This window comes from Pseudoliparis swirei, chromosome 10 (assembly GCF_029220125.1).
Source record: "Pseudoliparis swirei isolate HS2019 ecotype Mariana Trench chromosome 10, NWPU_hadal_v1, whole genome shotgun sequence".
In the NCBI taxonomy this organism is placed as follows: Eukaryota; Metazoa; Chordata; class Actinopteri; order Perciformes; family Liparidae; genus Pseudoliparis; species Pseudoliparis swirei.
Window position 1 is genome coordinate 13,829,913 of NC_079397.1, and position 20,962 is coordinate 13,850,874.

General features: G+C 44.8%; 2 protein-coding genes across 4 annotated transcripts; both read right to left on the bottom strand.

Moving 5' to 3' along the window:
• Positions 1 to 381: 381 nt before the first annotated feature.
• On the bottom strand, positions 382 to 11,695 carry LOC130200896 (uncharacterized). Its single transcript, XM_056425470.1, is given in 5 exon segments — positions 382 to 2,801; positions 2,803 to 2,959; positions 5,759 to 5,763; positions 7,946 to 9,737; positions 11,638 to 11,695. Coding segments are annotated over 4 exon segments (3,588 nt in total). The 5' UTR covers positions 9,736 to 9,737; positions 11,638 to 11,695; the 3' UTR covers positions 382 to 1,165.
• A 3,892-nt stretch (positions 11,696 to 15,587) lies between these two features.
• On the bottom strand, positions 15,588 to 20,344 carry LOC130200624 (E3 ubiquitin/ISG15 ligase TRIM25-like). 3 transcript variants are annotated; one of them, XM_056425065.1, is made up of 3 exons: positions 20,287 to 20,344; positions 17,061 to 18,416; positions 15,588 to 15,859 (listed from the first exon to the last, which is right to left on the bottom strand). In XM_056425065.1, the coding sequence occupies exons 2-3, from the start codon at positions 18,412 to 18,414 to the stop codon at positions 15,696 to 15,698; spliced, it is 1,518 nt and encodes a 505-aa protein (XP_056281040.1). In that variant the 5' UTR covers positions 18,415 to 18,416; positions 20,287 to 20,344; the 3' UTR covers positions 15,588 to 15,695. The 3 variants fall into 3 exon arrangements, with proteins under 3 accessions (XP_056281040.1, XP_056281039.1, XP_056281038.1); XM_056425064.1 differs by having other exon boundaries at positions 15,761 to 15,859; positions 16,717 to 18,416; XM_056425063.1 differs by lacking the exon at positions 15,588 to 15,859 and having other exon boundaries at positions 16,197 to 18,416.
• Positions 20,345 to 20,962: the final 618 nt, after the last annotated feature.

Below are 20,962 nucleotides of genomic sequence, written 5' to 3' on the forward strand. Positions count from 1 at the left end.
ACAGGTCGGTGGATGAATAAATATGGGACTGCACCATTGCAACCCTCGACTCCCCAGGGACATATGCAGGGTTCTGTTTGTGGACTTCAGCTCTGCATTCCCAAACTCTCCCAGGCCGTGCCAGCCCCCGTGGATCACAAACTTCCTGACAGACGAGGCTGGGAAAACCATCCAGCACCGGACGTGCTCTCTCCCTGCTCTTCTCCCTCTACCAACACCATCGGCCTCATGGGAGGTTGAGCGGCTGGTCCTCTGGTGTGGACAGAACCCTGGAGCTGAACAAGCTCAAGACTGTGGAGATGACAGTGGACTTCTTGGCCAGAGTCAGGAAGCGGGCAGGAAAGATCACTGAAGCTGATTCTGATTCTGATTCTGATAAGGTGATCACAATATAAAGTGATATTTATCCTATGCTCAAAGGCATATACTTACATGTAACATTCAAAAAGTTACAAGATGACAAGATAGTTATACTTTGCATAGCAGGTGTTTAGTCATTACGTCTCAGACTAAACCTAGGCAAATTGATAGAATACATACCATAAAAAACTAAATAGGTCTATCTTATTGGTTTAGTTTACAATCATATAAGCCTGAAAATGAATTCACATATTTGAGAAGCAAGAAAAAAGCTTCTTCATTTTTCAATTATTATTTTTAAAATGTTCAATATATTGTTTAATCCATACATCTTCCATGTATCAACATATTTCTAAAAGTGATCTGAGAAACAGATCAGCATGCTGGTTAAATAGTGCCGCCACCTTCTGGTCAGCTGCAGGTATTACAACATATATGTAAATATAGTACAAAACTGATTTACCTTTGAACTTATTAACCACATCACCAACTGCGAGGTCCATGATCCCACCTGCATTTTCACTTTAAATCTCTGAATGTTTTTGCAATATGGCTGGAAAAACCAAAAGCTAAACATTATATAAATATATACATTTAGTTCAATTCAGTTTATTTTTGATAGCCCAAAATCACAAATTTGCCTCAGAGGGCTTTACAATCTGTACACATACCACATCTCTGACCTTTGACCTCACATCGGAAAAAAATCAAACTGAGTATTATGGTCTTTTTGTAATGTTTGATTCTACTGCTGTTACCTTACGGCAGAAGTTACACATTTATTTGCCCTGATTAATATGGCACCTTACGTTGGCTGTGCGACAGGAGTGATTACAAGAGTGTTGTCAAAATTATCTTCAAAGATACCAAAAAAAGGGTTGAGCTTTTGTCTGCCACTTACGGATAGGCCAACCAGAGAATAGAGAAAAGATTTTAATGCTGGTATTCTCTCGATGAAGGCGCATCCGAAGTGGGAGTTGATCAGAGTCCTGGCGTCCACGTCATAGAAGGAGACCTCTCCCTTCTCGTAATCAACAAACACACCAACAGTCTGAGGCCTTTGCAAGCAACTATTCCTCCACGTTTGAGGAAAATAGCCTTGGAACAATTCGTAAGACCCCATAAGTGTCCAGTACCCCTCCTCAGGGCGGGTAGTGAAAAGGACCTCCCTGTTCACGGACTCTTTGGCCACTCCCAATACCCAATCTCTACTCTTACTAACATCCACTTCATAGTAGAACCTACCTGAGGAAAAACCCTCTTTCCCAAGAACGTAGCTTTGGAATTGAAATCTTCTCCCAAAATAATCAGGAAGAGATGTTTGACCGGGCCTAAAGCTCAGTTGCTTCCCATCCTCAGACAAGATGAGACTTCTATGGGCTGTGTAGGCGTCCAGCGTCACATCCACCGCATCGTTCTGCTGGATCATCATCAGCTTGTCCCGAGGTGGAGTCCACGCGCGAACAAACCCGTCTGGCATCTGTTCAGCATCACAACAATCACACCTGACCTTCTGTATAAGCATGTCCATCTCATTGCTGAGGCTCTTTTCCATCTGGGCCGCTGCTTTTTTCACCGTCGCCACATAACTCTGCTGACTGAGGTCAAGGAGGTCAGATGTGGATGGAGGGATGGAGGAGGACCGAGGGTTGAATATGTCCTCAGTCTGTGCAGGTAAGAGAGATGGACAGCTCTGGAGGAGGAGGAGGTGGTCCTCTGTTTGTAAGAGTTGCTCCATTTCGGATCTTCTCCTCCTCAACTCAGCTACTTCCAGCTCCAGCTGTGTCACATGGTCTTCAGCCGTCTTCTGCGCAGCGTCCTGCTTCTTCCGGATCACCTCAATCAGCTCGTCCTGGTGTCTTTCCCTGGAGACCACCAGAGCAGTGAAAACATCCGCAATGTCCGCTATCTCTTTCTCAGACGCTTTCTTGCTCCGATCAGCCGAGTGTTTGATTTCCTTAATACTCCTGGATTTGGAGTTTTCCTTCATGTTCATCTCTGACGTCACACAGTCCAGCTGGACTCTCCTCTCCCTGAAGGCGAGCTCCAACGGGACGGCTTCGTGCGCCGCGTGGTCGTCTTTCAAGCACATGAAGCAAACGCACGTCTGGTCTTCGCGACAGAAGAGCTCCAACATCTTGTCGTGCCTCTTGCACACCCTCTCCTCCAGGTCGGACACGGGGTCCACCAGCTGGTGCTTCTTGAGGGTCGCGACCCTCTGGTGAGGCTCCAGGTGAAGCTGGCAGTACGAGGCCAAACACACCAGGCACGTCTTCTCAGCCTTGAGCTTCGGCACGAGGCAGATGTCACAAGGCACCTCCCCTGGTTTGACATGGATGTCCTCTTCATCCCTCTCACTTATGCTTTTGAAATGCTCCACCATATCTCTGAACCCCGTGTTGACCAGGAGCTGTGGTCTCCTGCGGAACTTCTTCATACAGCGGACACTTTATCTGGCCGCTGCTGGCCCAGTACCCTGTGATACAAGCCATGCAGTAGTTGTGTCCACATGGAGTCGAGACAGGCTCGCTGAACACGTGCAGACAGATGGAACACAGGAGCTGCTCGTCACATCGGAGGCTGCAGGCGGAGGCCATGTCTACATGAGAGGACGGGATTGCATGATTATACTGTTCAAGTTCAAACCCCAACAATGTGTACAAGTCAGTAAATTACATTTACCTCCATTGGAGGTCAAGTTGTTCTATTTTTTGGTGTTCAGAATTATTGACACCTGCATCCAACACCATATGTAGGTCTGATTATTTATACACGATGTGTCATGTCTCGTCGGTTGTGTTAAGATTTAGGTTTTAGTCCTGTTTTCCATGTCCGCTTTTATTTTGTAGTAATTCAATTCAATTCAGTTTATCAAATTACAAATTTGTCTCAGGTGACAATCTGTACACATAGACATCCTGACCTTTGACCTCACATAAAACTCCAGGGGAAAAAAAAAGAAACCTGGAGGAGAGCAACAGAGGAGGATCCCTCTCCTAGGATGGACAGATGCAATAGATGTAATGTGTACAGAAGGACAGATTTAGAGTTAAAATACATTCAATGAATATGACAGAGTGTATGAATAGTTCATAGTATTCGAGGAGGACAGGCAGATGGGATCTATGAATTGGTCACGGTTGATAGGAGAAAATCCCTCCAAATATACACCAGGGCATACAGCGGTTGTCCTCTCTCGTTTCAGAAACTTTATTTCCTGCCCCGGTGTTTCCTCGTTAGTGTGGTTGTCTGCTCCGCCCCCGATTGTGTCCACCTGTTCCCCATTTCCTCATGTATTTTAAGCCGGTGTCTACCTGTGTCTTGTGTCAGATCGTCTCGTCTCGAGTCTCGTCCTGATCCTTCTAGTCTAAGTAAATGTTGTTCACGATGGTGTTGTCTTTTGTCCTGGTTTGCAGTTCAAGCATAGTTGTGATTTTGTTTTGTACTTTGATCAAGTCTGTTTCCAGCATAGTTGTGATTTTGTTTTGTACTTTGATCAAGTCTGTTTCCAGCATAGCTGTGATTTTCTGTTTTTCTAAACCCCATCTTAGTTTCCTGCTCAGCAGCAACTTGAAGTTGTACTTTGTTTCTTTGGAATTTTTGGGGACTTCCTATGTTTAAATAAACCCTTTTGATTGCCCTGAATTTTGGAGTCGTGCTCTTGGGTCCTGTTTTTGAGTCGTGACGCTATGCAAAGGTCTGCCATGACGAGAAATGAGGGTAGAGAGAGAGAATGGCATGTAACAAAGGTCTAGGCCCCGACCTCCAGGGCCCTGTTCCAGGTAGGTAACCCTGGGATGAGAGAAACTTAAACTCTGGGTCTGTTACCATGGTAACTTAGTATGTGAACCTAACATGCTCGCTGCCAGGTTTTCTTTAACACACCCTGAGTTTCTCTCCGTCTCCTCCCTCACACGAACAGGCTGTTTTATTTCCTCATTCTTTCAGTCCGTGTCAAAGTGCCTATCGCCTCGCGGTCAACCACGAAGGTTTACTTTCTGTAGAATGTAAATCCAGGTTGGATATTCATTTGTTATTGAGAAAAATATTGTTACTGAGTTATTGTTTGCTTCCCTGTGGTTGTCCACCTACCTGCTCTCATCGGCCACACATGCCTTCCCTACTCCATCCACCCCTCTACGCCATTACCCACATCCATCCTCGTTGACTCATTTTTCACCTTTTTTTCCATAAATTCCCCCAATCATTTCACTGAGTCTGCTTTTGGGTCCAACTAACTGATGAAAGGTAACATAGGGAACATAATCACTGCAGCCGCGGTCAAGGAAAACATCACCTGAGCTCAACAGTCAACATGTCATGCATGTAAAGTAACAGTTAGCGATAAAATAATAAAATAAAATGTGTAATTATTACTCAACTTGACTAAATACAGGAAATACTGGATATTCTACTAATGTCAAACATGGGCCAGATACTTCTGCATTGTAATCCGTGGCAGCGTATTTAACCCTCCTGTTACCTTAACATTTACTAACATATTTTACCCTCGGGGTCAATTTGACCCCAGCAATTAAAACCTCCAGAAAATTATTAGAATTAATATTGTTTCCCAAGTTTAAGTGTGAGGTACTTTATGTTTGTTTGTTGACTACCTAAATAGCCCTTTAAATATATAAAAAAGTTGATATTTCTTATATGTTTGACACAGTGAAAAACAGCCTGGGGTCAAATTGACCCCAAAGAACACCGACGTTAAACATTGAATGGGGTCAAATTGACCCTAAAGGTAACAGGAGGGTTAAAACCTTATGGTCTTTGTAATATCTTTCATCTTGACACAGGCACACATAGATTTCCTTAAATGATATGTAAGATCAAAGTATCAGAGCACTTTACCTGCCGAGTAGTCTGTGTTGTCTGTGGAAACTGCTTCATGTGTCCGGGGTAGGCGGACTTTAAGCAGGCGCGTTCGTTTACTGATCAAAGATACTTATGAACCGGTAACTCCAGTTCTACGACTACATGATACGTCCACGAATGGACTTTGCTATAGTAACACAAGCTCTGGCTCTGTCTCTCTCTCATTTCATCAGCCAATCAGGAAGTAGCAACCACTCAATGAAAAAGCGCATACATTCCACTACCCTGATATACAGTGATTTACAGCGTTGTAATAACTGGTAGATACTTCTGCCTACTTCTCTTTATTATCTGTAAATTAGACAACGTGGAGCGCACCATCAACACTGATCTAAAACATAAAGTAGACAAGCTGATTGGTCGAGAGCAGGGGACCCTAATAGGCCCGCGGTCCGGTTCTGGACCCAGACCAGCTGTATCTGGACCTGGACCTATAGCCAAATAGATCATTGCTACTTATTAAATGTTAACGGAGCGCTTTTATTTGAGTCGGCACAACTTTTCCAGCCTGTACGGCACCTGTCCAGGAAACACAGCAACCAATCACACGCGTTTGACAATCTGTATGATGTAATGATACTCAGCCAATCAAATGTGTGTATTCCGATGAGCGTTGCAAATCCAAGAACATATATTTATTATTAACGTATTATTTATAATTCATCCAGTTCAATATAAAATCTGACAATTAATATTGTTTAGATGTTATTCAATTTAACTTTCTTTATTTGATTTGACAGACAGTTGTTGACTTCATATATAGAGCGATACGACTGCTCGGCTACTTTAATATACGTACATGGCAATACATCATTGTGCAGGTTTGACATTATTTTGATGTTCCCGATCTTTGCATGAGGACATTCTCAGTAATGAGCTTGACCTCTGACCTTACTGTCAAGCAAACAGAGACTTTCTCCATTACTTTATGGTACTTAAGTACCTTTTTGGGACTTAATAGTACCAACGATTCTGAATCCGTATAATATTTCATGCACTTTTTGTGTTTCATTTGTGGATTTTGCTTGCTGCAGTGAGCACTAGTTAGATGAGGCTGATGTTAGATTAGGGAGACACTTGATGCCACAGGTAGAGGATAGTAAAAGGGCTATCCCGCTAATATTACATGTTAATCTTTATGTATATGGCTTTGAACAGTAAATGTAGAACTCGTTGTAAGATATACTGAAAGAAAAAGACATTTTACATAATTGTCTTCTTCATATTTTTTATTTAAGTTATGTAATCATAAAATCTGCAAGTGTTAACATGTACAACAGTGCTACTTACAACGGATCAGTGTATCCAGTAGCTAACATCTACATTAAAAGTTAAGTGCCGGAATAAATAATAATAATGAATCCGTACTATGAGTAGTGGTGAGTGTGTCTATAACTTTAATATTCAGCAGAAGTGTGTGTATGTCAGTGGATGCGCATCATGAGCCAAGGGAAGTGTCCAGTGCGCTGCATGCCGAAGGTGCTGATGAAGAAGTTGAGGATAGTGGTGATGAAGACTATGGTGGTTGTTACGTTGTTCAGGTAGTCCAGACGTTTCTGCAGGGTGGAGGTATTCAGGTTTCGACGGCCTGTGACACACACACACACAAACACACACACACACACACACACAGACACACACATATATATATTTTGATTCCCGTAATATAAATGCACAAACTAAAATGCTAATTTTCTTTTCTTCTTTAAACACTGACATCTTCACAACCACACACACACACACACACACACACATATATACATTTTGCTTCCCGTAATATAAATGCACAAACTAAAATGCTAATTTTCTTTTCTTCTTTAACCCTTGTGTTGCCTTAGGGTCATTTTGACCCGAATCAATATTACACCCTCCCCCCGCTTTAGGATTAATTTGACCCCATTCAATGTTTAATGTCGGTGTTCTTTCGGTCGTCAACAAACAAACATAAAGTGCCTCACACTTAAACTTGGAAAACAATATTAATTCTAATAATTTTCTTGAGGTTTTAATTGCTGGCGTCAAATTGAACCCAAAGGGTAAAATATGTTAGTAAATATAAAGGTAACAGGAGGGTGAAACATTGAATCGGGTCAACACAAGGGTTAAACACTGACATCTTCACAACCACACACACACACACACACACACACACACACACACACACACACACACACACACACACACACACACACACACACACACTCGCTTGTGACATTATTATAATGTGCACCTGTTGCTTTGCATTCACTATTTTCAGCAAAAAATCACACGATAATCTTAACTTCTGTTAAATCGCTACATTTATTCAGCTTTCTGGAGGAGAATGTGTCGGTACATATTAGAGGGGTATGTTTTATTTGAACTTATTAACCACATCACCAACTGCGAGGTCCATGATCCCACCTGCATTTTCTCTTTAAATCTCTATATGTTTTTGCAATATGGCTGGAAAAACCAAAAGCTAAACATTATATAAATATATACATTTAGTTCAATTCAGTTTATTTTTGATAGCTCAAAATCACAAATTTGCCTCAGAGGGCTTTACAATCTGTACACATACCACATCTCTGACCTTTGACCTCACATTGGAAAAAAATCAAACTGAGTATTATGGTCTTTTTGTAATGTTTGATTCTACTCCTGTTACCTTACGGTAGAAGTTACACATTTATTTGCCCTGATTAATATGGCACCTTACGTTGGCTGTGCGACAGGAGTGATGACAAGAGTGTTGTCAACATTATCTTCAAAGATACCAAAAAAAGGGTAGAGCTTTTGTCTGCCACTTACGGATGCGCCAACCAGAGAATAGAGAAAATATGTCAATGCTGGTATTCCCTCGATGAAGGCGCATCCTAAGTGGGAGTAGATGAGAGTCCTGGCGTCCACGTCATAGAAGGAGACCTCTCCCTTCTCGGAATCAACAAACACACCAACAGTCTGAGGCCTTTGAAAGCAAATATTCATCCACGTTTGAGTAGAATCGCCTTGGAAAGAGTGGTAAGACCCCAAAAGTGTCCAGCACCCCTCCTCAGGGCGGGTAGTGAAAAGGACCTCCCTGTTAACGGACTCTTTGGCCACTCCCAATACCCAACCTCTACTCTCACTAACATCCACTTCATAGTAGAACCTACCTGAGGAAAAACCCTCTTTCCCAAGAACGTAGCTTTGGAGTTGAAATCTTCTCCCAAAAAAATCAGTAAGAGATGTTTGACCGTGCCCAAAGCTCAGTTGCTTCCCATCCTCAGACACGATGAGACTTCTATGGGCTGTGTAGGCGTCCAGCGTCACATCCACCGCATCGTTCTGCTGGATCATCATCAGCTTGTCCCGAGGGGGAGTCCACGCGCGAACAAACCCGTCTGGCATCTGTTCAGCATCACAACAATCACACCTGACCTTCTGTATAAGCATGTCCATCTCATTGCTGAGGCTCTTTTCCATCTGGGCCGCTGCTTTTTTCACCGTCGCCACATAACTCTGCTGACTGAGGTCAAGGAGGTCAGATGTGGATGGAGGGATGGAGGAGGACCGAGGGTTGAATATGTCCTCAGTCTGTGCAGGTAAGAGAGATGGACAGCTCTGGAGGAGGAGGAGGTGGTCCTCTGTTTGTAAGAGTTGCTCCATTTCGGATCTTCTCCTCCTCAACTCAGCTACTTCCAGCTCCAGCTGTGTCACACGGTCTTCAGCCGTCTTCTGCGCAGCGTCCTGCTTCTTCCGGATCACCTCAATCAGCTCGTCCTGGTGTCTTTCCCTGGAGACCACCAGAGCACTGAAAACATCTGCAATGTCCGCTATCTCTTTCTCAGACGCTTTCTTGCTCCGATCAGCTGAGTGTTTGATTTCCTTCATACTCCTGGATTTGGAGTTTTCCTTCATGTTCATCTCTGACATCACACAGTCCAGCTGGACTCTCCTCTCCCTGAAGGCGAGCTCCAACGGGACGGCTTCGTGCGCCGCGTGGTCGTCTTTCAAGCACATGAAGCAAACACACGTCTGGTCTTCGCGACAGAAGAGCTCCAACATCTTGTCGTGCCTCTTGCACACCCTCTCCTCCAGGTCGGACACGGGGTCCACCAGCTGGTGCTTCTTGAGGGTCGCGACCCTCTGGTGAGGCTCCAGGTGAAGCTGGCAGTACGAGGCCAAACACACCAGGCACGTCTTCTCAGCCTTGAGCTTCGGCACGAGGCAGATGTCACAAGGCACCTCCCCTGGTTTGACATGGATGTCCTCTTCATCCCTCTCACTTATGCTTTTGAAATGCTCCACCATATCTCTGAACCCCGTGTTGACCAGGAGCTGTGGTCTCCTGCGGAACTTCTTCATACAGAGGGGACACTTTATCTGGCCGCTGCTGGCCCAGTACCCTGTGATACAAGCCATGCAGTAGTTGTGTCCACATGGAGTCGAGACAGGCTCGCTGAACACGTGCAGACAGATGGAACACAGGAGCTGCTCGTCACATCGGAGGCTGCAGGCGGAGGCCATGTCTACATGAGAGGACGGGATTGCATGATTATACTGTTCAAGTTCAAACCCCAACAATGTGTACAAGTCAGTAAATTACATTTACCTCCATTGGAGGTCAAGTTGTACTATTTTTTGGTGTTCAGAATTATTGACACCTGCATCCAACACCATATGTAGGTCTGATTATTTATACACGATGTGTCATGTCTCGTCGGTTGTGTTAAGTTTTAGGTTTTAGTCCTGTTTTCCATGTCCGCTTTTATTTTGTAGTAACTGTCCTCTCTCGTTTCAGAAACTTTATTTCCTGCCCCGGTGTTTCCTCGTTAGTGTGATTGTCTTCTCCGCCCCTGATTGTGTCCACCTGTTCCCCATTTCCTCATGTATTTTAAGCCGGTGTCTACCTGTGTCTTGTGTCAGATCGTCTCGTCTCGAGTCTCGTCCTGATCCGTCTAGTCTAAGTAAATGTTGTTTATGATAGTGTAGTCTTTTGTCCTGGTTTGCAGTTCCAGCATAGTTGTGATTTTGTTTTGTACTTTGATCAAGTCTGTTTCCAGCATAGCTGTGATTTTCTGTTTTTCTAAACCCCATCTTAGTTTCCTGCTCAGCAGCAACTTGAAGTTGTACTTTGTTTCTTTGGAATTTTTGGGGACTTCCTATGTTTAAATAAACCCTTTTGATTGCCCTGAATTTTGGAGTCGTGCTCTTGGGTCCTGTTTTTGAGTCGTGACACTATGCAAAGGTCTGCCATGACGAGAAATGAGGGTAGAGAGAGAGGATGGCATGTAACAAAGGTCTAGGCCCCGACCTCCAGGCCACCAGGGCCCTGTTCCAGGTAGGTAACCCTGGGATGAGAGAAACTTAAACTCTGGGTCTGTTACCATGGTAACTTAGTATGTGAACCTGACATGCTCGCTGCCAGGTTTTCTTTAACACACCCTGAGTTTCTCTCTGTCTCCTCCCTCACACAAACAGGCTGTTTTATTTCCTCATTCTTTCAGTCCGTGTCAAAGTGCCTATCGCCTCGCGGTCATTCACGAAGGTTTACTTTCTGTAGAATGTAAATCCAGGTTGGATATTCATTTGTTATTGAGAAAAATATTGTTACTGAGTTATTGTTTGCTTCCCTGTGCTCCAGATAGTGGTTGTCCACCTATACCTGCTCTCATCGGCCACACATGCCTTCCCTACTCCAACCACCCCTCTACGCCATTACCCACATCCATCCTCGTTGACTCATTTTTCACCTTTTTGTCCATAAATTCCCCCAATCATTTCACTGAGTCTGCTTTTGGGTCCAACTAACTGATGAAAGGTAACATATAGGGAACATAATCACTGCAGCAAGGAAAACATCACCTGAGCTCAACAGTCAACATGTCATGCATGTAAAGTAACAGTTAGCGATAAAATAATAAAATAAAATGTGTAATTAATTACTCAACCTGACTAAATACAAGTAATACTGGATATTCTACTAATGTCAAACATGGGCCAGATACTTCTGCATTGTAATCCGTGGCAGCGTATTTAACCCTCCTGTTACCTTAACATTTTCTAACATATTTTACCCTTGGGGTCAATTTGACCCCAGCAATTAAAACCTCCAGAAAATTATTAGAATTAATATTGTTTCCCAAGTTTAAGTGTGAGGTACTTTATGTTTGTTTGTTGACTACCTAAATAGCCCTTTAAATATATAAAAAAGTTGATATTTCTTATATGTTTGACACGGTGAAAAACAGCCTGGGGTCAAATTGACCCCGAAGAACACCGACGTTAAACATTGAATGGGGTCAAATTGACCCTAAAGGTAACAGGAGGGTTAAAACCTTATGGTCTTTGTAATATATTTCATCTTGACACAGGCACACATAGATTTCCTTAAATGATATGTAAGATCAAAGTATCAGAGCACTTTACCTGCCGAGTAGTCTGTGTTGTCTGTGGAAATTGCTTCATGTGTCCGGGGTAGGCGGACTTTAAGCAGGCGCGTTCATTTACTGATAAAAGATATTTATGAACCTGTAACTCCAGTTCTACGACTACATGATACGTCCACGAATGGACTTTGCTATAGTAACACAAGCTCTGGCTCTGTCTCTCTCTCATTTCATCAGCCAATCAGGAAGTAGCAACCACTCAATGAAAAAGCACATACATTCCACTACCCTGATATACAGTGATTTACAGCGTTGTAATAACTGGTAGATACTTCTGCCTACTTCTCTTTATTATCTGTAAATTAGACAACGTGGAGCCATCAGCGCACCATCAACACTGATTTAAAACATAAAGTAGACAAGCTGATTGGTTGAGAGCAGGGGACCCTAATAGGCCCGCGGTCCGGTTCTGGACCCAGACCAGCTGTATCTGGACCTGGACCTATAGCCAAATAGATCATTGCTACTTATTAAATGTTAACGGAGCGCTTGTCCGGTAGCGTGGTCGACCTGGTTCGGGTTATCATCAAATGCCCGTTCAACCTCTGGATATTCCCAAGACGGCACTGATCACACCTTTCGGCCTCTTTGAATTTTTGAGGATGCCGTTTGGCCTCAAAATGCAGCACAGACTTTCCAGCGCCTCATGGACACTGTGCTTAGGGACCTGCCTTTTTTGTTTGTTTACCTGGACGACATCCTGGTTGCCAGTTCATCGAGGGCAGAGCATATGTCTCACCTGCGGATATTGTTTGCTCGGCTCAACCAACACGGGTTGATCATCAACCCAGCTAAGTGTCAGTTTGGGTTGACAACCATTGACTTCCTTGGACATCGCATCACTAAAGACGGGGCCGTTCCCCTTCCAGCGAAGGTGGACGCGGTGGCTAACTTTCAGCGCCCGCTCACAGTGAAGGCACTGCAGGAGTTTTTAGGAATGGTAAACTTTTACCATCGATTCATCCCCCGGGCAGCATAGTTGATGTGACCCCTTTTCGAAGCCCTGAAAGGCAAGACTGTCAAACAAGCGGTTGACTGGACAGAGAAGCGGGACCAGGAATTTGGGGATACCAAGACTGCTCTGGCAAGGGCAACGATGCTGGCACATCCCGCACCCAAGGCTCCGATCGCCATCACCACTGACGCTTCAGATTTTGCAGTGGGCGCCATGTACGAGCAGTGGGTGAAAGGGGCATGGCAGCCACTTGCTTTTTTTAGTCGACAGCTGCGTCCTAACGAGAGAAAGTACAGCACTTTTGATCGGGAGCTCCTTGGCCTGTTTCTTGCCATTCGACATTTCCGGTTCTAGAGGTGCGACAGTTCACAGCTTTTGTGGATCACAAGCCATTGACATTCGCTATGCGTAAGACAGCTGAACCATGGTCAGGCCGCCAGCAGCGCCAGCTCTCCTTCATCTCCGAATTCACCACGGATGTTCAACATGTGGCAGGCAAACATAACCTGGTCGCAGATTGTTTATCAAGAACTGTCGTGGGGCCGGTTCATTTGGGACTGGATTATGCTAAGATGGCGGAGGATCAAGTTTCGGACCCAGGCGTGCAGCAATTGAGGACGGCAACAACGGGACTGCAATTGGAGGAGGTTCCATTTGGCGAAAAAGGGACCACGCTCCTCTGCGACGTCTCCACAGGTCAGACACGACCGGTTATTCCCACCGGATGGAGACAGCAAGTGTTTGACACTATTCATGGTCTTTCGCACCCCGGCAAGAAGGCATCGCAGAGGTTGGTGACGGCGAAGTTTGTCTGGCACGGCTTGAAGAAAGATGTGCGAAAATGGGCAGGGACTTGTGTGGTGTGTCAACGTGCCAAGGTTCACCGCCACATAAAAGCCCCATTGTCACAGTTCTCAGTTCCAGAAAGGAGGTTGGAACATGTAAACGTGGATCTGGTGGGACCCCTTCCTCCGTCCCGAGGGTTCACACACCTCCTCACCATGGTGGACCGAACCACGCGTTGGCCAGAGGCCATCCCGCTGTCATCAACGACATCGGATGAGGTGGCTCGAGCGTTCATTGGGACGTGGGTCGCCAGGTTTGGGGCCCCAGCTGACGTTTCCTCGGACAGAGGCCCACAGTTCACGTCGGAGCTCTGGAACGCAGTAGCAGAAAGCCTGGGGGTGAAGCTCCACCGTACTACTGCTTATCACCCACAGGCTCATGGGTTGTGCGAGCGGTTCCATCGCTCAATGAAAGCTGCTCTGCGGGCCAGCCTCAAGGACGGGGGCTGGGTGGACAGGCTCCCATGGGTCATGTTGGGGCTCAGAACAGCCCCCAAGGAGGACCTTCAAGCTTCATCCGCCGAGTTGGTGTACGGCCAGCCGCTGCGGGTTCCTGGGGAGTTCATCCCCAAGGTCACAGACCCGTGGTCTGCGACACAACAGCGGGCCGCTCTCCTGGAAAAGGCTGGAGTGTTCACCCCTGTGCCCACGTCGCAGCACGGCCTCCCGCAGTCACACGTCCCGTCCAGCCTAAAGACAGCAGAGTACGTCTTCATTCGCCAGGACGGCCGCCATGGACCCTTTAAACCGCCCTACGAAGGACCGTTTCGCGTGCTAGAAGCCGGGGACAAAACCTTCAAAGTCGATGTTGGCGGTAAAGTGGAGCAATTGTCGGTTGATCGCCTGAAACCAGCACAGCTCGACCTAGACCAGCCGGTAAGGTTGGCGAACCCCAGCGGGCGCCCTCCTATATTTCCACCACGCCACTGCAAGGCCCACGGCAACGGCTGCCTCAATTCCAGCTCCAGTAACAAGGAGTCGGGGTTGATTCGGGCCCCAAGACTATGAGTGTGATTTTTTTTTCTTTTCTTTTCTGGGGGCGTATGTAGGGGACTCTGTTGGGAGCACATAATTCACAAGACTAGTAGGGTGGTGTGCAGGATACGTGACCGGGTCCCATTAAGAGCTGGGAGCGTAACCAGGGCAACGGGGTGGCGTCGAGGGGTTTAAAGGTCACGAGAGGTCAGTGTCACGGGTGAAATGTTTGTGTGAGGAAATAAACGGCCACAGAGGTGTGCAGCCAAAGAAAGTGACTTTGTCCATATCGTTCATTCCCGCGCTCCTACACGCTTTTATTTGAGTCGGCACAACTTTTCCAGCCTGTACGGCACCTGTCCAGGAAACACAGCAACCAATCACACGCGTTTGACAATCTGTATGACGTAATGATACTCAGCCAATCAAATGTGTGTATTCCGATGAGCGTTGCAAATCCAAGAACATTTATTTATTATTAACGTATTATTTATAATTCATCCAGTTCAATTTGAAATCTGACAATAAATATTGTTTAGATATTATTCAATTTAACTTTCTTTATTTGATTTGACAGACAGTTGTTGACTTCATATATAGAGCGATACGACTGCTCGGCTACTTTAATATACGTACATGGCAATACATCATTGTGCAGGTTTGACATCATTTTGATGTTCCCGATCTTTGCATGAGGACATTCTCAGTAATGAGCTTGACCTCTGACCTTACTGTCAAGCAAACAGAGACTTTCTCCATTACTTTATGGTACTTAAGTACCTTTTTGGGACTTAATAGTACCAATGATTCTGAATCCGTTAAATATTTCATGCACTTTTTGTGTTTCATTCGTGGATTTTGCTTGCTGCAGTGAGCACTAGTTAGATGAGGCTGATGTTAGATTAGGGAGACACTTGATGCCACAGGTAGAGGACAGTAAAAGGGCTATCCCGCTAATATTACATGTTAATCTTTATGTATATGGCTTTGAACAGTAAATGTAGAACTCGTTGTAAAATATACTGAAAGAAAAAGACATTTTACATAATTGTCTTGTTCATATTTTTTATTTAAATTATGTAATCATAAAATCAGCAAGTGTTAACATGTACAACAGTGCTACTTACAACGGATCAGTGTATCCAGTAGCTAACATCTACATTAAAAGTTAAGTGCCGGAATAAATAATAATAATTAATCCGTATTATGAGTAGTGTGGTGAGTGTTTCTATAACTTTAATATTCAGCAGAAGTGTGTGTACGTCAGTGGATGCGCGTCATGAGCCAAGGGAAGTGTCCAGTGCGCTGCATGCCGAAGGTGCTGATGAAGAAGTTGAGGATAGTGGTGATGAAGACTATGGTGGTTGTTACGTTGTTCAGGTAGTCCAGACGTTTCTGCAGGGTGGAGGTATTCAGGTTTCGACGGCCTGTGACACACACAAACACACACACACACACACACACACATATTTACATTTTGATTCCCGTAATATAAATGCACAAACTAATATGCAAATTTGCTTTTCTTCTTTAAACACCGACATCTTCACAACCACACACACACACACACACACACATATATATATTTTGATTCCCGTAATATAAATGCACAAACTAAAATGCTAATTTTCTTTTCTTCTTTAAACACTGACACACAACCACACACACACACACACACACACACTCGCTTGTGACATTATTATAATGTGCACCTGTTGCTTTGCATTCACTATTTTCAGCAAAAAATCACACGATAATCGTAACTTCTGTTAAATCGCTACATTTATTCAGCTTTCTGGAGGAGAATGTGTCGGTACATATTAGAGGGGTATGTTTTATTTGAACTTATTAACCACATCACCAACTGCGAGGTCCATGATCCCACCTGCATTTTCACTTTAAATCTCTGAATGTTTTTCCAATATGGCTGGAAAAACCAAAAGCTAAACATTATATAAATATATACATTTAGTTCAATTCAGTTTATTTTTTATAGCCCAAAATCACAAATTTGCCTCAGAGGGCTTTACAATCTGTACACATACCACATCTCTGACCTTTGACCTCACATCGGAAAAAAATCAAACTGAGTATTATGAGTGTTATGGTCTTTTTGTAATGTTTGATTCTACTGCTGTTACCTTACGGCAGAAGTTACACATTTATTTGCCCTGATTAATATGGCACCTTACGTTGGCTGTGCGACAGGAGTGATTACAAGAGTGTTGTCAACATTAAGTTCAAAGATACCAAAAAAAGGGTAGAGCTTTTGTCTGCCACTTACGGATGCGCCAACCAGAGAATAGAGAAAAGATGTCAATGCTGGTATTCCCTCGATGAAGGCGCATCCTAAGTGGGAGTAGATGAGAGTCCTGGCGTCCACGTCATAGAAGGAGACCTCTCCCTTCTCGTAATCAACAAACACACCAACAGTCTGAGGCATTTGAAAGCAAATATTCATCCACGTTTGAGTAGAATCGCCTTGGAAAGAGTCGTAATATCTGATAAGTGTCCAGCACCCATCCTCAGGGCGGGTAGTGAAAAGGACCTCCCTGTGAACGGACTCTTTGGCCACTCCCAATACCCAACGTCTACTCTCACTAACATCCACTTCATAGTAGAACCTACCTGAGGAAAAACCCTCTTTCCCAAGAACGTAGCTTTGGAGTTGAAATCTTCTCCCAAACAAAGCAGTAAGAGATGGTCGACCGTGCCTAAAGCTCAGTTGCTTCCCATCCTCAGACACGATGAGACTTTTATGAGCTGTGTAGGCGTCCAGCGTCACATCCACCGCATCGTTCTGCTGGATCATCATCAGCTTGTCCCGAGGTGGAGTCCACGCGCGAACAAACCCGTCTGGCATCTGTTCAGCATCACAACAATCAAACCTGACCTTCTGTATAAGCATGTCCATCTCATTGCTGAGGCTCTTTTCCATCTGGGCCGCTGCTTCTTTCACCGTCGCCACATAACTCTGCTGACTGAGGTCAAGGAGGTCAGATGTGGATGGAGGGATGGAGGAGGACCGAGGGTTGAATATGTCCTCAGTCTGTGCAGGTAAGAGAGATGGACAGCTCTGGAGGAGGAGGAGGTGGTCCTCTGTTTGTAAGAGTTGCTCCATTTCGGATCTTCTCCTCCTCAACTCAGCTACTTCCAGCTCCAGCTGTGTCACACGGTCTTCAGCCGTCTTCTGCGCAGCGTCCTGCTTCTTCCGGATCACCTCGATCAGCTCGTCCTGGTGTCTTTCCCTGGAGACCACCAGAGCAGTGAAAACATCCGCAATGTCCGCTATCTCTTTCTCAGACGCTTTCTTGCTCCGATCAGCTGAGTGTTTGATTTCCTTCATACTCCTGGATTTGGAGTTTTCCTTCATGTTCATCTCTGACGTCACACAGTCCAGCTGGACTCTCCTCTCCCTGAAGGCGAGCTCCAACGGGACGGCTTCGTGCGCCGCGTGGTCGTCTTTCAAGCACATGAAACAAACACACGTCTGGTCTTCGCGACAGAAGAGCTCCAACATCTTGTCGTGCCTCTTGCACACCCTCTCCTCCAGGTCGGACACGGGGTCCACCAGCTGGTGCTTCTTGAGGGTCGCGACCCTCTGGTGAGGCTCCAGGTGAAGCTGGCAGTACGAGGCCAAACACACCAGGCACGTCTTCTCAGCCTTGAGCTTCGGCACGAGGCAGATGTCACAAGGCACCTCCCCTGGTTTGACATGGATGTCCTCTTCATCCCTCTCACTTATGCTTTTGAAATGCTCCACCATATCTCTGAACCCCGTGTTGACCAGGAGCTGTGGTCTCCTGCGGAACTTCTTCATACAGAGGGGACACTTTATCTGGCCGCTGCTGGCCCAGTACCCTGTGATACAAGCCATGCAGTAGTTGTGTCCACATGGCGTAGAGACAGGCTCGCTGAACACGTGCAGACAGATGGAACACAGGAGCTGCTCGTCACATCGGAGGCTGCAGGCGGAGGCCATGTCTACATGAGAGGACAGGATTGCATGATTATACTGTTCAGTAGTCAGTAAATTACATTTACCTCCATTGGATGTCAAGTTGTATTTTTTGGTGTTCAGAATTATTGACACCTGCATCCAACAACATATGTAGGTCTGATTATTTATACACGATGTGTCATGTCTCGTCGGTTGTGTTAAGTTTTAGGTTTTAGTCCTGTTTTCCATGTCCGCTTTTATTTTGTAGTAACTGTCCTCTCTCGTTTCAGAAACTTTATTTCCTGCCCCGGTGTTTCCTCGTTAGTGTGATTGACTGCTCCGCCCCTGATTGTGTCCTGTTCCCCATTTCCTCATGTATTTTAAGCCGGTGTCTACCTGTGTCTCGTGTCAGATCGTCTCGAGTCTCCTCCTGATCCTTCAAGTCTAAGTAAATGTTGTTCATGATAGTGTAGTCTTTTGTCCTGGTTTGCAGTTCCAGCATAGTTGTGATTTTGTTTTGTACTTTGATCAAGTCTGTTTCCAGCATAGCTGTGATTTTCTGTTTTTATAAACCCCATCTTAGTTTCCTGCTCAGCAGCAACTTGAAGTTGTACTTTGTTTCTTTGGAATTTTTGGGGACTTCCTATGTTTAAATAAACCCTTTTGATTGCCCTGAATTTTGGAGTCGTGCTCTTGGGTCCGGTTTTTGAGTCGTGACACTATGCAAAGGTCTGCCATGACGAGAAATGAGGGTAGAGAGAGAGGATGGCATGTAACAAAGGTCTAGGCCCCGACCTCCAGGCCACCAGGGCCCTGTTCCAGGTAGGTAACCCTGGGATGAGAGAAACTTAAACTCTGGGTCTGTTACCATGGTAACTTAGTATGTGAACCTGACATGCTCGCTGCCAAGTTTTCTTTAACACACCCTGAGTTTCTCTCTGTCTCCTCCCTCACACAAACAGGCTGTTTTATTTCCTCATTCTTTCAGTCCGTGTCAAAGTGCCTATCGCCTCGCGGTCATTCACGAAGGTTTACTTTCTGTAGAATGTAAATCCAGGTTGGATATTCATTTGTTATTGAGAAAAATATTGTTACTGAGTTATTGTTTGCTTCCCTGTGCTCCAGATAGTGGTTGTCCACCTATACCTGCTCTCATCGGCCACACATGCCTTCCCTACTCCAACCACCCCTCTACGCCATTACCCACATCCATCCTCGTTGACTCATTTTTCACCTTTTTGTCCATAAATTCCCCCAATCATTTCACTGAGTCTGCTTTTGGGTCCAACTAACTGATGAAAGGTAACATAGGGAACATAATGACTGCAGCCGCGGTCAAGGAAAACATCACCTGAGCTCAACAGTCAACATGTCATGCATGTAAAGTAACAGTTAGCGATAAAATAATAAAATAAAATGTGTAATTAATTACTCAACCTGACTAAATACAAGTAATACTGGATATTCTACTAATGTCAAACATGGGCCAGATACTTCTGCATTGTAATCCGTGGCAGCGTATTTAACCCTCCTGTTACCTTAACATTTTCTAACATATTTTACCCTTGGGGTCAATTTGACCCCAGCAATTAAAACCTCAGAAAATTATTAGAATTAATATTGTTTCCCAAGTTTAAGTGTGAGGTACTTTATGTTTGTTTGTTGACTACCTAAATAGCCCTTTAAATATATAAAAAAGTTGATATTTCTTATATGTTTGACACGGTGAAAAACAGCCTGGGGTCAAATTGACCCCGAAGAACACCGACGTTAAACATTGAATGGGGTCAAATTGACCCTAAAGGTAACAGGAGGGTTAAAACCTTATGGTCTTTGTAATATATTTCATCTTGACACAGGCACACATAGATTTCCTTAAATGATATGTAAGATCAAAGTATCAGAGCACTTTACCTGCCGAGTAGTCTGTGTTGTCTGTGGAAATTGCTTCATGTGTCCGGGGTAGGCGGACTTTAAGCAGGCGCGTTCATTTACTGATAAAAGATATTTATGAACCGGTAACTGCAGTTCTACGACTACATGATACGTCCACGAATGGACTTTGCTATAGTAACACAAGCTCTGGCTCTGTCTCTCTCTCATTTCATCAGCCAATCAGGAAGTAGCAACCACTCAATGAAAAAGCACATACATTCCACTACCCTGATATACAGTGATTTACAGCGTTGTAATAACTGGTAGATACTTCTGCCTACTTCTCTTTATTATCTGTAAATTAGACAACGTGGCGCCATCAGCGCACCATCAACACTGATTTAAAACATAAAGTAGACAAGCTGATTGGTTGAGAGCAGGGGACCCTAATAGGCCCGCGGTCCGGTTCTGGACCCAGACCAGCTGTATCTGGACCTGGACCTATAGCCAAATAGATCATTGCTACTTATTAAATGTTAACGGAGCGCTTGTCCGGTAGCGTGGTCGACCTGGTTCGGGGTTATCATCAAATGCCCGTTCAACCTCTGGATATTCCCAAGACGGCACTGATCACACCTTTCGGCCTCTTTGAATTTTTGAGGATGCCGTTTGGCCTCAAAAATGCAGCACAGACTTTCCAGCGCCTCATGGACAC